At 39.4% G+C, this 14,214-nt stretch overlaps 1 protein-coding gene across 1 annotated transcript; it reads left to right on the top strand.

Annotated features, from left to right (window-relative positions):
- Positions 1 to 3,191: 3,191 nt before the first annotated feature.
- LOC148776833 (olfactory receptor 4N2-like) lies at positions 3,192 to 4,118 on the top strand. Its single transcript, XM_088840121.1, has one exon. The coding sequence runs from the start codon at positions 3,195 to 3,197 to the stop codon at positions 4,116 to 4,118; it is 924 nt and encodes a 307-aa protein (XP_088696247.1). The 5' UTR covers positions 3,192 to 3,194.
- Positions 4,119 to 14,214: the final 10,096 nt, after the last annotated feature.

Raw genomic sequence — 14,214 nt, 5'->3', positions numbered from 1 at the left:
TGAATGGATTTCTTGGCTGAAGACCCATACACTCGTTTAGTGCTTTGTATATTCATCATCAGCACCAGTATCAATCACATATTTGGTGATGTTTTTAACCTAATTCACATTTTTTGTAATATGTAAAATGTTAATTTGCATTCAATTTATAAGCTTTAACCAATATGCTTACAGACATTGTGCTAAAAATTTTGGACACTTTATTAAATATATTCATTCCACTGGAATGACAGCAATGAGATTTCCTTTTGAAAGGAGAGAGAAAGAGAAAAGAGAATAAGGAAGGAAACATGGAGGAATGTTTCCAAGAGATGGGGAAGTAAGCTCTCTATGCCTGGCTCCAGGAGCTGGTCTGACCACAGTTTGCCCTCCAGGCAGGCACAGCGTTGCCTGATGCTGTTTGTGTCTCTGCCCTAAGAGTGAGGGAGGCTGTCCCCTTGGCCTTCCTATTCCTCTGCTGTATCATCACTGCCAGAGTTGGACACATCTCTTAATTAGCTGAAGTGCCAAGGAAAATTAAGGATATAGTGGTGAGAATTTAGATTTCTTCAGCCTCTTCTGACCACACTTTCCCCACTAATCTGGCTAACATAGACTATTTGATTCTGAAAAGGGCCATATTTTGTAGGATATTTTTCACAATTGTATTTTATCTTACCTAGAAGAATGTTCATCTGATACATAGTCTCTGGTTCTATGCCAGCCACAATTTCAGAATAATAGATCCAGAAAATATATAGATGAAAATAAGACAAGGAAAGAAAATGGATGAAATGTGTCAGGTACTGTGGAATCCTGTCTGCTGGGTAACAGTGAAAAAGGCAAGATGAATGATAGGAAATAGGCAGAGCGGAAGAACCTATAACCCTCAATCAAAGAAACCTTCAGAAATCCTCTCATGTCTTAAGATATCATCAAACACAGACACATCATAAAATGACCAATTCTGAGTGAGTTTGTGAGATGCACAAAACCTAAGAATAAGTAGAAGGGGCTCTTCACTTATATTCCTGGTTTTCCTGGATGTATTTTTATAGGCCGATGACGGAATGAATGTTGAGATAGGTGTTTATCTAAGGCGGAGAAAAGTTAAGAAGCAAGCTCAGAAGTTACCAAATATTTTTATTACAATTTTGAGAGTGTGCAAACTATTTTGTATTATAATTCTATGTGGGTCCCATTTTGCCCCTGTGTGTGTCTGTGTGTGCATGTGTGAATGTGGATGTGTGCACGTGTATGCGGTGTTTGTATACATATTTATGCTGATATTTTAAAATAAGACTTTAATAAATTTCATCTGTAGTCATGACACTTGTATATTAGCCATTGTATTCAGCTCTAGAGAGACTTAAAACAGATATTTCTAATGTTCCTAAAATATGTACAATGCACTGTATAGACTTACTGTTTTTTTCACTTTTCTTTGTTTTTCTTTTTTTATTCACATCTATCTTTCTTTTCTAAGTACTGAGTCACTAGCTTTGTCTTTCAAGGTTTTTATACTCCTCTTTATATCCAATATTTCACAGAACTTAAGACAACTGTGCTTGCTAAATATTATGCAGAATATGAATATATATTACATTGTATTTTTCTGTAGATTAGCAATTTTCATGTTTAAAAACATTTTATTTCGACAACAAAATTTTTTTGAGCATGTGCCATAAATATATGTGTATATATTTATAAAGTTTATATACCATTATATTAATATATAATACATATTAAATGCAGGATTTTGAAAATATAAAATTTAAAGCCAGTGATATGTGCATATATATTCATAAGTGTATACATGTAATACATATTTATGCTATTTTATTATCACTCTTCATTGGATCATCACATTGACCTTTCTGGAATGAGCCTACACAGCTAAACAAACTGAGCATTAAAACTGGATTCCCCTCTCCTGCAATGACTAGTGTTCTTTTAATTATACAGTATTAAGCTTCTAAGCTTATTTTAGTTATTCAAGTATATGAAAAAGAGCATTCATTGATTAAATGTGTGCTAATAATTTCTTTATATATTTCAACCAAATAGTACATACTTACATTCTTCTACTAATCGTAACAATAAAGAAAACCCATTCTAAACTTTAGTGCTGCTCCCATAGGAGCTTTAGTTCTCCTGTCTTGAAAAGGAATGGATGAGACTCTAGGATCTTACTGCTCTTTTCCTCCCCTGTGTGCTGTGATTTTCAGTGTTAACATAACTAATTTAGAAAACGTCTCCGGGAAAGTTTGTATTGTGACCTGTTGTTTGTTGACAGGCTCTCCCTTGGGCATCATGCTGGTATCAGAGAAAGAAGGAGATTGGGAGAATGTAGTAAAGAGTTGGGAGCTTCCCAGATGGCTTAGTAGTAAAGAATCTGCCAGCCAAGAAGGAGATGTGGGTTTGATCCCTAAGTTGGGAAGATTCCCTGGAGAAGAAAATGGCAGGCTACAATCCATAGGGTTGCAAACGAGACATGGCTTTGCAAAGAACAACAGCAATAAGGAATTGAGACTCAGAGAGTGTAATGAAGTCATGTAGTTCAAGGATGGAGTGGCTGCATAACAATGCTTCACCAGGGATACAGTGGGAACCCACCTCTAAAGTATGAGGAAAGTAGAGTTATTGTTGGAAACTGGTCACCAGCTTGGAGTCAGGGCAACACAAGGACACCAGGTCAGAGGACGACAATAAGAGAAAACAGGGAGCAAGGCAGAGAGTTGCTAGCAGGCAGAAAATGGGAATTCCACAAACGTTTGTGTTGGTGGACGAGGAGAAAAGTGTGTAATTCCAAGCAAGCTGCTAAGTCTCAAGCACAGTACAACCACCAAAATGCGAAGATCTTGATATCTGGAGTTCTGTTATATCTCAATCAGGAAATTTTTCCTATGACTCAAGAAGGCAGGAATCCCAAGAAGGTATCGGACACTAGACCCTGAGAGTGGACCGCAGTGCTGGAGAAGCGCATGGCTGAATGGGAGTAAGACCGTAGCTTTGAGGAAGGTGATTTGTTTGTTTTAAATCTAGAGGAGGGAAACGTTCAGTGTTTCCTCAGGATATTGGAAAGGGTTGAAAGATTGTCTATAACTGAAGTGGTGAATAGGTCAGATATTTGTAGGTAGACAACAACATGAGTCTAGATGTGAGAAATTATAATAACAAGAAACTCTGCTCTTTATGTACCGTAGGCAGACAGGATGGAGACTGAGAACAGTACTGTGGTGACAGAATTCATCCTTGCTGGTCTGACCCAGTCTCAAAATATTCAGCTTCTGGTGTTTGTGCTAGTCTTACTTTTCTACCTCATCATCCTCCCTGGAAATGTCCTCATCATCCTCACCGTCAGGTCAGACCCCGGCCTCACGGCCCCCCTCTACTTCTTCCTGGGCAACCTGGCCTTCCTGGATGCATCCTACTCCTTCACTGTGGCTCCCAGGATGCTGGTGGACTTCCTCTCTGAGAAGAAGGTGATCTCCTATAGAGGCTGCATCACTCAGCTCTTCTTCTTGCACTTCCTTGGAGGAGGGGAGGGATTACTTCTTGTCGTGATGGCCTTTGACCGCTACATTGCCATCTGTCGTCCTTTACACTATTCAACTGTCATGACCCCTAGAGCCTGCTATGCCTTGCTGTTGGCTCTGTGGCTTGGAGGCTTTGTTCATTCCATTATCCAAGTGGCCCTCATCCTGCGCTTGCCCTTCTGTGTTCCAAACCGACTGGACAACTTCTTTTGTGATGTGCCACTGGTCATCAAGCTGGCCTGCACTGACACCTTTGTGGTGGAGCTCTTGATGGTCTTCAACAGTGGCCTGATGACCCTGCTGTGTTTCCTGGGGCTTCTGGCCTCCTATGCAGTCATCCTCTGCCGTGTGCATGGTTCCTCCTCCGAGGGGAAGTGCAAGGCTCTGTCCACATGCACCACCCACATCATCGTTATATTTCTCATGTTCGGGCCTGGCATCTTTATCTACACCCGCCCCTTCAGAGCCTTCCCAGCTGACAAGGTGGTTTCTCTCTTCCACACGGTGATCTTTCCCCTGTTGAACCCTGTGATTTATACTCTTCGCAACCAGGAAGTAAAAGCATCTGTGAAAAGGCTGTTTAGTCAGCACTTAGCCTGATAAAAAGTGGGAAAAATGAATATGAAAATAATGACTGGAGAATTTCATGTGAAATTAAGGTATTCTCTTTCCAAACACTACTTTTATTGATCATCTCCTGTTTGTCAAGACTGCACTAGGCCCTGGGAGGAAGAGCTACTACTGAGGCAGGTAAAGTCACTGTTCTCTGAAGTTACAATCTAGTAGAAATAGACAGCCAATAACATAGAAAATAAACAGTATAGTTTCAAGAAGTTATGTATCCCTGAAGGTACTAAAAATAAAAGCAAAATATTCGGTAGCAAGTGTGAGATGGGGGTAGTGAATTTACTTTTAGTCTTGAAGTAGGTCCTTTAAAGGAGGTGATGTTGGGGATGACCCAGAGGGAGGATAAAGGGAAGAGGGAGGTGGGAGGGGGGTTCAGGAGGGGGAACTCATGTGCACCCGGGGCGAATTCATGTCAATGCATGGCAAAACCAACCAATATAATATTGTAAAATAATTTGCCTCCAATAAAAAATAAATTAATTACAAAAAATAAAAAAAAAATAAATAAAGGAGGTGATGTTTTGGCTGATATCTGGATAAACTGAATATGCCAACTGTGCAAACATGGGCAGGCAGAGCCTTCCAGGCAGATGGAACAGGTATGGCAAAAATCTGAAGACAGTAATGAACTTGGTATATTTGATGAGCACAGCAAAGGTCAAATTGCCTGGGATGTAATAAGTGACTGTATAAGCGGTTGGCATTCATGTTGGAGATACTGACAATGTCCAGCACATAGACAGCGTTATGAAGTGAATATAAAGAGCTTCATTTTAAAATAATTACAATAAGAATCCACTCTAAACAGCAGAGCAATTTCTCTAGTAAGGTTCAAAAGGGATTCAGGGCTGTAAACTCAAGATTCTGAAGACATCAAAGAGTTGAAAATATTATTAAAAGGGAAATGTTATGCGTACATCTTCGAAAGGAATTAAACTCTAAATTTTTCTTCAATAATCACATAGAGGAAGGCAAATAAAGCAGGTCATTTTCATATAAAAAACGTTGTGGAAACATCACTGTCTTTTTTGCCATGACTTCATAACTAGTCCTATCAGATATTTATGACTCCTAACTGTTTATTGAGTTGGCTCACTGGAAAAGAGTCTGATGCTGGGAAAGGTGGGGGGCGGGAGGAGAAAGGGACTACAGAGAATGAGATGGCTGGATGGCATCACCGACTCTGTGGACATGAGTTTGAGTGAACTCCGGGAGTTGGTGATGGACAGGGAGGCCTGGCGTGCTGTGATTCATGGGGTCGCAAAGAGTCAGACACGACTGAGCAGCTGAACTGAACTGAACTGTTTATTGATTTCATCTGTAATTGACTTCACACTGAGTGTGATCCTGACGGTTCTTTGGTGTATCAATCAGAAATCTATTGCATTCTAATCACTTAAAAATGATTTAATATAGAGAATTACATGCTTATGAAACAGTTTCAAAGCTTGGAAGAACAGATTATAAGCTGGATATCCAGAGATGACTCCCAGAACAGCGCAGGAGACCTAGACTACAAAGAGAGCTGTTCTTGCTACAACCTTTGTCATCTGTTGTCTGAAAAATACCACCATGTTAGCCTAGGACCAGGGTCAAGATGTTGATCCACAGCCACTCTGTACTTATCAGATCTCCTCAAGATAACAGAAGCCTCTCCTGGTACTGCCTCTCTGCCAATGGCTTAACCAACTGAATGGGTAGCATCCAAAACAAACCTGGAACCAAAATGCATGGGATTAATTTTTTATATTTTATTTTAAAATAATCAAAATTAAAATGCTTATGATTTGGTATAAATATAAATATGATTTAAAATAAACACAAATCACGCACACGGCAAAATATGCGTATTATGGAAAAGAGCATTTTCTTTTCTGAAATATCTCCTTCTCAATCCTACTCTCTATCACGGCTTCCCTGATAACTCAGTTGGTAAAGAATCTGCCTGCAATGCAGGAGACCCCGGTTTGATTCCTGGGTCAGGAAGATACGCTGGAGAAGGGATAGGCTACCCACCCCAGTATTCTTGGGCTTCCTTTGTGGCTCAGCTGGTAAAGAATCTGCCCGCAATGCGGGAGACCTGGGTTGGGAGGATCCCCTGGAGGAGGGCATGGCAAAGCACTCCAGTATTCCTCCCCCCACGGACAAAGGAGCTTGGCGGGCTACAGTCCGTGGAGTCACAAAGAATCACACAACACTGAGCAATTAAACACAACACAGCACAGCTACCTGTGTATCTACTCACATACCCGCATCTCTCCTGAGACTGGGTGACCTGATGCTTTTCCTACAAAAGCTGATTTCTCCATCTGTGCATCAGACTCCATTCCATCTTTCCTACAAAGGACCATTACTCCTTTCTCTCTTCTGAACCATTAACTTTTTCCTTCCTATTGCATCCCCTTGGCATATGTTTCTTTGACCTTAAATAAAATCTTTTTGTCACTTTCTCCTTCCACATCTTATCTCATTTTTTCTTCCTCTTTAGAGCCAAGCTCAAGAGTGGTTTAGAAATATTTATAGACTTTTAAAGAGTAGCTTTATATTTATAGGAAAGTTGAGCAGAAAATACAGTTTCACCTGCCCCGCATCATATATACATACTTTTCCCATTAATATCTTGCATTAGTGTGGTACATCTGCAACAACTGATGAACCAATACTGATACATTATTTTAAAATAAAATCCATAGTTTATATTAGAGTTCGCATTTTCTCTGCAGTTCTATGAATTCTGAAAAATACATTTCATCTATTCATCATTTACGGTATCATACAGAGTAGTTTAGGCACCAGAGATCAAATTGCCAACATCCGATGATCATGGAGAAAGCAAGAGAGTTCCAGAAAAACATCTATTTCTGCTTCATTGACTATGCCAAAGCCTTTGACTGTGTGGATCACAATAAACTGTGGAATATTCTTCAAGAGATGGGAATCCCAGACCACCTGACCTGCCTCTTGAGAAACGTTTATGCAGGTCAGGAAGCAACAGTTAGAACTAGACATGGAGCAACAGACTGGCTCCAAATAGGAAAAGGAGTACATCAAGGCTGTATATTGCCACCCTGCTTATTTAACTTCTATGCAGAGTACATCATGAGGAACGCTGGGCTGGAAGAAGCACAAGCTGGAATCAAGATTGCTGGGAGAAATATCAATAACCTCAGATATGCAGATGACACCACCCTTATGGCAGAAAGTGAAGAGGAACTAAAAGCCTCTTGATGAAAGTGAAAGAGGAGAGTGAAAAAGTTGGCTTGAAGCTCCACATTCAGAAAAGAAGATCATGGGATCTGGTCCCATCAGTTCTTGGGAAATAGATGGAAAAACAGTGGAAACAGTGTCAGACTTTATTTTTTTGGGCTCCAAAATCATTGCAGATGCTGACTGCAGCCACGAAATTAAAAGACGTTTACTCCTTGGAAGGAAAGCTATGACTAACCTAGATAGTATATTAAAAAGCAGAGATATTACTTTGGCAACAAAGGTCCGTCTAGTCAAGGCAATGTTTTTTCCCATGGTCATGTATGGATGTGAGAGTTGGACTGTGAAGAAAGCTGATCGCTGAAGAATTGATGCTTTTGAACTGTGGTGCTGGAGAAGACTCTTGAGAGTCCCTTGGACTGCAAGGAGATCCAACCAGTCCATTCTAAAGGAGGTCAGTCCTGGGTGTTCATTGGAAGGACTGATGTTGAAGCTGAAACTGAAATACCTTGGCCACCTCATGCAACATGTTGACTCATTGGAAAAGACTCTGATGATGGGAGGGATTGGGGGTGGGAGGAGAAGGGGACGACTGAGAATGAGATGGCTGTATGGCATCACTGACTCAATGGACATGAGTTTGAGTGAACTCCAGGAGTTGGTGATGGACAGGGAGGCCTGGTGTGCTGTGATTCATGGGGTCGCATGGAGTCGGACATGACTGAGCAACTGAACTGAACTGAACAGAGTAGTTTTGGTGCCTTAAAAATCCCCTGTGTTCCACCTATTCATCCCTGCCTCTCTTCCTTCTCCCTTCAAGCCCTTGACAACCACTGACCTTTTTACAATCTCTATAGTTTTGCTGTGTACAGAATGCCACACAGTTGGAAACATACACTATGTAGTTTTAATCTTCTCAGGCTGTCCTGTTCATCCTCTCTGCTTCCAATGTTTTTCCTTTCCAACTCACCCAGTCATGCCAATAAAAAGTCATGCCATGATCACCAGTGATAGCAATGATTGTTAGTCAGGTCTCATCGTGTCTGACCTCTTAATAGAATCTTACACAGTGAATCACTGCCTTCCCAGGCCCTCCATTTTTCTTGTCCCCCCCGAACATCACCAGCTGCTCCTTTATTCTTGATAGCTTCTCCTTAACTACCCAGCTTTCCTGGCTTTATATCCCATCTATCTATTGATAATCTTTATATTTATCTTTCTCATGAATGGCTAGGCTCCTCTCCCCAGAAGCCCATGACCCTGCCACAGCTCTGCTTTCAAGTCCTGTTTCACCTCATACATGACATCCCAGACTGACTCCTGCTGTTCACTGCACCCCTCTCTCCACCCCACAACCCAATGGAATTCACTGTAATTCCATTTTTCCAGTCTCTGGCCAAAAATCTAAGATTTGTAATATTTTAGAAATATTTTCTCTCATATTCCACATCCAATCTATTAACAAGCCTGGATTAGCGCTGTCATCATGAAACTGCCAGATGACATCATCTCTCCCTCAAATTATACCACCTACGCCCAAGCCACCATCATCTCTTACCTATATTATAGCTGTGCCTCTTTATTGGTCTTCTGTTTTTGTCCCAGTTTATTTTATTGTCAGCAGAACGTCCAGAATGATCTGGTTAAAATATAGTCACATCTTTGTCTTCTCAAAACCCTCGATGACTTCGCTGTTGAAGAGCTGTCTTTCCTTGTGATCTATAAAAGTCCATAGGACCCTATCCATAAGCCCCAACTCCCACTCCTTTTTACTCTCTGACCCCTTATTCTAATGCATCCCATCTCAATCCTTCTGTTCAGTTGTCCTGGCCTCCTGATCCTGGGCTATGTCAGCCCACCCTTCCCAGTCCCACCCCAGTAACTTCGACTTGATGGTTCCTCTGTCTGGAATGTAATTTTCTTTCTTTCTTTTTTTTTTTTTTAAATGATAACCTCTTTATTTATTTATTTTTTTTAAAATTTATTTTATTGGAGGCAAATTACCTTACATTAATATATTGGTTGGTTTTGCCATACAGTGACATGAATCCGCCCTGGGTGTACATGTGTTCCCTTTCTTGAACCCCCCTCCCACCTCCCTTGTCCCCATATCCTCCCTCCAGGTCATCCCCGTGCACCAGCCCCAAGCATCCTGTATCATGCGTCGAACCTGGACTGGTGATTCATTTCACATATGATAATATACATGCTACAATGCCGTTCTCCCCAATCATCCCACCTTCACCCTCTCCCACAGAGTCCCAAAGACTGTTCTATACACCTATGTCTCTTTTGCAGTCTCGTATACAGGGTTAAGGTTACCATCTTTCTAAATTCCATATATATGCGTTAGTATACTGTATTGATGTTTTTCTTTCTGGTTTACTTCAGTCTGTATAATAGGCTCCAATTTCATCCACCTCATTAGAACTGACTCAAATGCATTCTTTTTGATGGCTGAAAAATACTCCATTGTGTATATGTACCAAAGCTTTCTTATCCATTCATCTGCAGATGGACATCTAGGTTGCTTCCATGTCCTGGCTATTATAAACAGTGCTGCAATGAACATTGGAGTACATGTGTCTCTTTCAATTCTGGTTTCCTCGGTGTGTATGCCCAGGAGTGCAATCGCTGGATCATATGGCGGTTCTAGTTCCAGTTTTCTGAGGAATCTCCACACTGTTCTCCATAGTGGCTGTACTAGTTTGCATTCCCACCAACAGTGTAAGAGGGTTCCCTTCTCTCCACACCCTCTCCAGTATTTATTGCATGTAGACTTTGGATAGCACCCATTCTGACTGGTGTGAAATGGTATCTCATTGTGGTTTTGATTTGCATTTCTCTGATTATGAGGGATGTTGAGCATTTTTTCATGTGTTTGTTAGCCATCTTTATATCTTCTTTGGAGAAGTGTCTCTTTAGTTCTTGGGCCCATTTTTTGATTGGGTCATTTATTTTTCTGGAATTGAGGTGCAGGAGCTGCTTGTATATTTTGGAGATTAATCCTTTATCAGTTGCTTCATTTGCTATTATTTTCTCCCATTCTGAAGGCTGTCTTTTCATCTTGCTTATAGTTTCCTTTGCTGTGCAGAAGCTTTTGAATGTAATTTTCCAAGACACTGCCAAGCCTTCCTCTATAATTTCCTCACATTTGAAGGCCACCTTTTGTGTGACACCTTCCCTGAGCACCCACTCCCAGAACAGTCCCCGCCCATCTTTCCTGCATCACTGTTGTTCGTAGTACTTATTACCTGTTAACAGGACATATGTTGCACATGCTTATTTTATTGTCTGTCTTTTACTTCTATGGCATGTAACATCCATCACAGCAAAAATTGGTTTGCTTTGACTACTGACTAGCACAAAGAAGGTGCTTGCAAATATCAAACTAATAAATTAAAGAATAATATGAAAAATTCATGTAATTCCACTATGCAGAAACATCTAATATTAAAATTTTGTCAGTTTTACATGTATAAACACATTATTATTTTTATAAAAATTGGGTCATATTGTATATATAGTTTATAATTTGTCCTTTTCTCTTAATATTATAGGCATGTTTTAAATAAGTAAATATAGATTACAATACTCAAAAACTGTGAATTATTCAATTACCATTTTTTTGGTAATTAATTTATTTTTTATTGGAGGCAAATTAATTTACAATATTATATTGGTTGGTTTTGCCATACATTGACATGAATTCGGCCCGGGTTTACATAAGTTCCCCCTCCTGAACCCCCCTCCCACCTCCCTCCTCCCTTTATCCTCCCTCTGGGTCATCCCCGCATGCCAGCCCTGAGCATCCTATAACATGCATTGACCCTGAACTAGTGATTCGTTTCACATATGACAACATACGTGTTTCAATGCCATTCTCCCAAATCATCCCACCCTCACCCTCTCCCACAGAGTCCCAAAGACTGTTCTATACATCTGTGTCTCTTTTGCTGTCTCGTATACAGGGTTATCATTTGCATCTTTCTAAATTCCATATATATGCGTTAGTATACTGTATTGGTGTTTTTCTTTCTGGCTTACTTCACTCTGTATAATAGGCTCCAGTTTCATCCACCTCATTAGAACTGATTCAAATGTATTCTTTTTAATGGCTGAATAATACTCCATTGTGTATATGTACCAAAGCTTTCTTATCCATTCGTCTGCAGATGGACATCTAGGTTGCTTCCATGTCCTGGCTATTATAAACAGTGCTGCAATGAACATTGGAGTACATGTGTCTCTTTCAATTCTGGTTTCCTCGGTGTGTATGCCCAGGAATGCGATTGCTGGATCATATGGCAGTTCTAGTTCCAGTTTTTTGAGGAATCTCCACACTGTTCTCCATAGTGGCTGTACTAGTTTGCATTCCCACCAACAGTGTAAGAGGGTTCCTTTCTCTCCACATCCTCTCCAGCATTTATTGCATGTAGACTTTTGGATAGCAGCCATTCTGACTGGTGTGAAATGATATCTCATTGTGGTTTTGATTTGCACCTCTCTGATTATGAGGGATGTTGAGCATTTGTTAATATTAAATAATCTTCTACATTTGTATATTTAGAATCTTGCTATTACAAATTGACTTTTTATAAAAATATTTTAAATACTACCTTTCACTCTTATGGAGCATATTATGGGAATAGATTTATAGAAGTACAATTACTAGGTCACAAGTTATAAATTTGGATATGTAGTGAAATTCTTTTGATTTAATTTTCTGCCAACAAAATATGGAATTATTTCTTTGCTGTTTCTAAGAGTAAAGGACTCACTTTCTTTTACAGATTTACTATTTGGAAGAAACAAAAGTATCATATTTATTATAGCTTTCCATGTGTACTATTGCCATCAATGTCTATTAATAAAATGCATTTTTTCCTTAAAATGTTTTCTAAAAATTTAGGTAAAATATAAAGTCCCTTTTGTCCAGAAAGGTTATAATATTGTAAAGATTATAATGTTATGAATTCTTGTATATCTTCAGGTCTCTATCTCTTTTTTATACTCTTAGATATTTTACATTAATTTGTTGTACTCTATGCTTTTTCTATGTTATTTAAATACCATCATTTTATCATACTTTGCATGTTAGAAATACTATTTCTACTTCCTGAGTACTTTCACTTGATTTACCTCTAGAAAAATTCTGAATAATATTTTAAGTCAAAGAAACTTAAGAGTTTTTTGGAATTTATGTACTAAAGAGTATTGAGTTTCTCCTTCCAATAACACAGGCTCTTGCAATAGAGATGCATTTCTAATTAACATTATTCCTATTTACCTTATATATCCTATTGCTCATCTAAATAGACTCTTTTTTAATGACATACTTTAACAAGTAATTGTTTTATAAGAAAGATACTGGTTTTCTTTATTTGTAACTAGTCATTGTACAGAATTATTTGGTTTTGCTTTTCAAAATTCTACTTTACAAATGATTTAAAGTAAAATTGGGTTTTGTCCCTTTTGGTATGCAGTTCTATGAGTTTTAACAGATATGAATTCATGTAATCACCAAAACAAGATACAGAAAACTTTCATTATGCCCCCAAACTCCAGTGCTCTTTCGGCATGCATGCTAAGTCTCTTCAGTCGTGTCTGACTCTTTGCCACACAATGAACTATAGCCTGCCAGGCTCCTCTGTTGATCAGATTCACCAGGCAAAAATACTGGAGTTGGTTGCCATACCCTTCTCCAGGGGATCTTCCCTATACAGGAATTGAACCCTTGTGTCTTCAGTTCAGTTCAGTCGCTCAGTCGTGTCACACAGCACGCCAGGCCTCCCTGTCCATTAACCCGGAGTTCACTCAAACTCATGTCCATCCAGATGGTGATGCCATCCAGCCGGTGATGCCATCCAGCCATCTCATTCTCTGTTGTCCCCGTCTCCTCCCACCCCCAATTCTTCCTAGCATCAGACTCTTTTCCAGTGAGTCAACTCGACGCATGAGGTGGCCAAAGTATTGGAGTTTCAGCTTTAGCATCAGTCCTTCCAATGAACACCCAGGATTGATCTCCTTGTCTCTTACATCTCCTGCATGGGCAGGTGGGTTCTTTACCACTAGCGCCGTCTGGGAAGCCCTAAACTAAGTTTTATTTCTATCATTTTTTCTGTTAATCCTTTTATCCTTTCCAGGATAAAGCCAGTAATTATTATATACACTTGACTTTTGTTTTAAACTAGGGCAGACATTTTGGATTTACTGAATTTTTGCAACTGTTGTGTTGGTTGGCTTTTTTTCTTTTTAAGTATTTTCTTTATTTCTTTTTACAGAACAGAAATAGAATAAAAATATCTTTAAAAAAATGTTTCTTCTTCTTCTTTTTTTTGTATTTCAAAGGGAAATGGTCAGCTAGGGAAGATTCTCTTGGGCTCCATTGCTTGTCTTAGGAGGAATGTAGGCTAGCTATGGTAATTGTGAACAGTTCAAATCACTGAAGAAATTTGGGAAGATGATTGTATTTGAAGAGCAAACTACAGATGAGTGATTGACCTTCGAGTAAATATAACCAGACCCTCAGTTATAGTTTAGGGTTGAGATTCACAGCTAGTATCATCCTGAATTCTATGTCATAAACATTTCAAAAAATTATGTTAATAATTATAATCACCTCTGCTATTCTTACCACCGTATATTATTCATCATTTTCTCTGTGCCAGGCATTCTACTGAATGTTTTATGTTTATTTGTGTAATTTAATTCTTACACCATTCTTCTAGGCTGTTGCAAGGTACCTGCCTTCATTTCTTCCAGTTACTTTGAGCTTTCCAATTTCTCCTTCCCCAAATTTTATCCACCTGAGTAGCAGCTGTCATTATATTATTAGCCTGGACTAATTTTCAATGTCCCG

This window comes from Moschus berezovskii, chromosome 9 (genome assembly GCF_049115385.1).
Source record: "Moschus berezovskii isolate FMDL1 chromosome 9, NW_MosBer_1.0, whole genome shotgun sequence".
Classification (NCBI taxonomy): domain Eukaryota; kingdom Metazoa; phylum Chordata; class Mammalia; order Artiodactyla; family Moschidae; genus Moschus; species Moschus berezovskii.
The sequence above is the reverse complement of the archived record's forward strand: the minus strand, read 5'-3'. Positions and strand labels throughout refer to the sequence as shown.

Bases quoted from the DNA above. Each gene is read 5' to 3' on its own strand.
- LOC148776833 (XM_088840121.1), top strand. From the start codon at position 3,195: ATGGAGACTGAGAACAGTACTGTGGTGACAGAATTCATCCTTGCTGGT.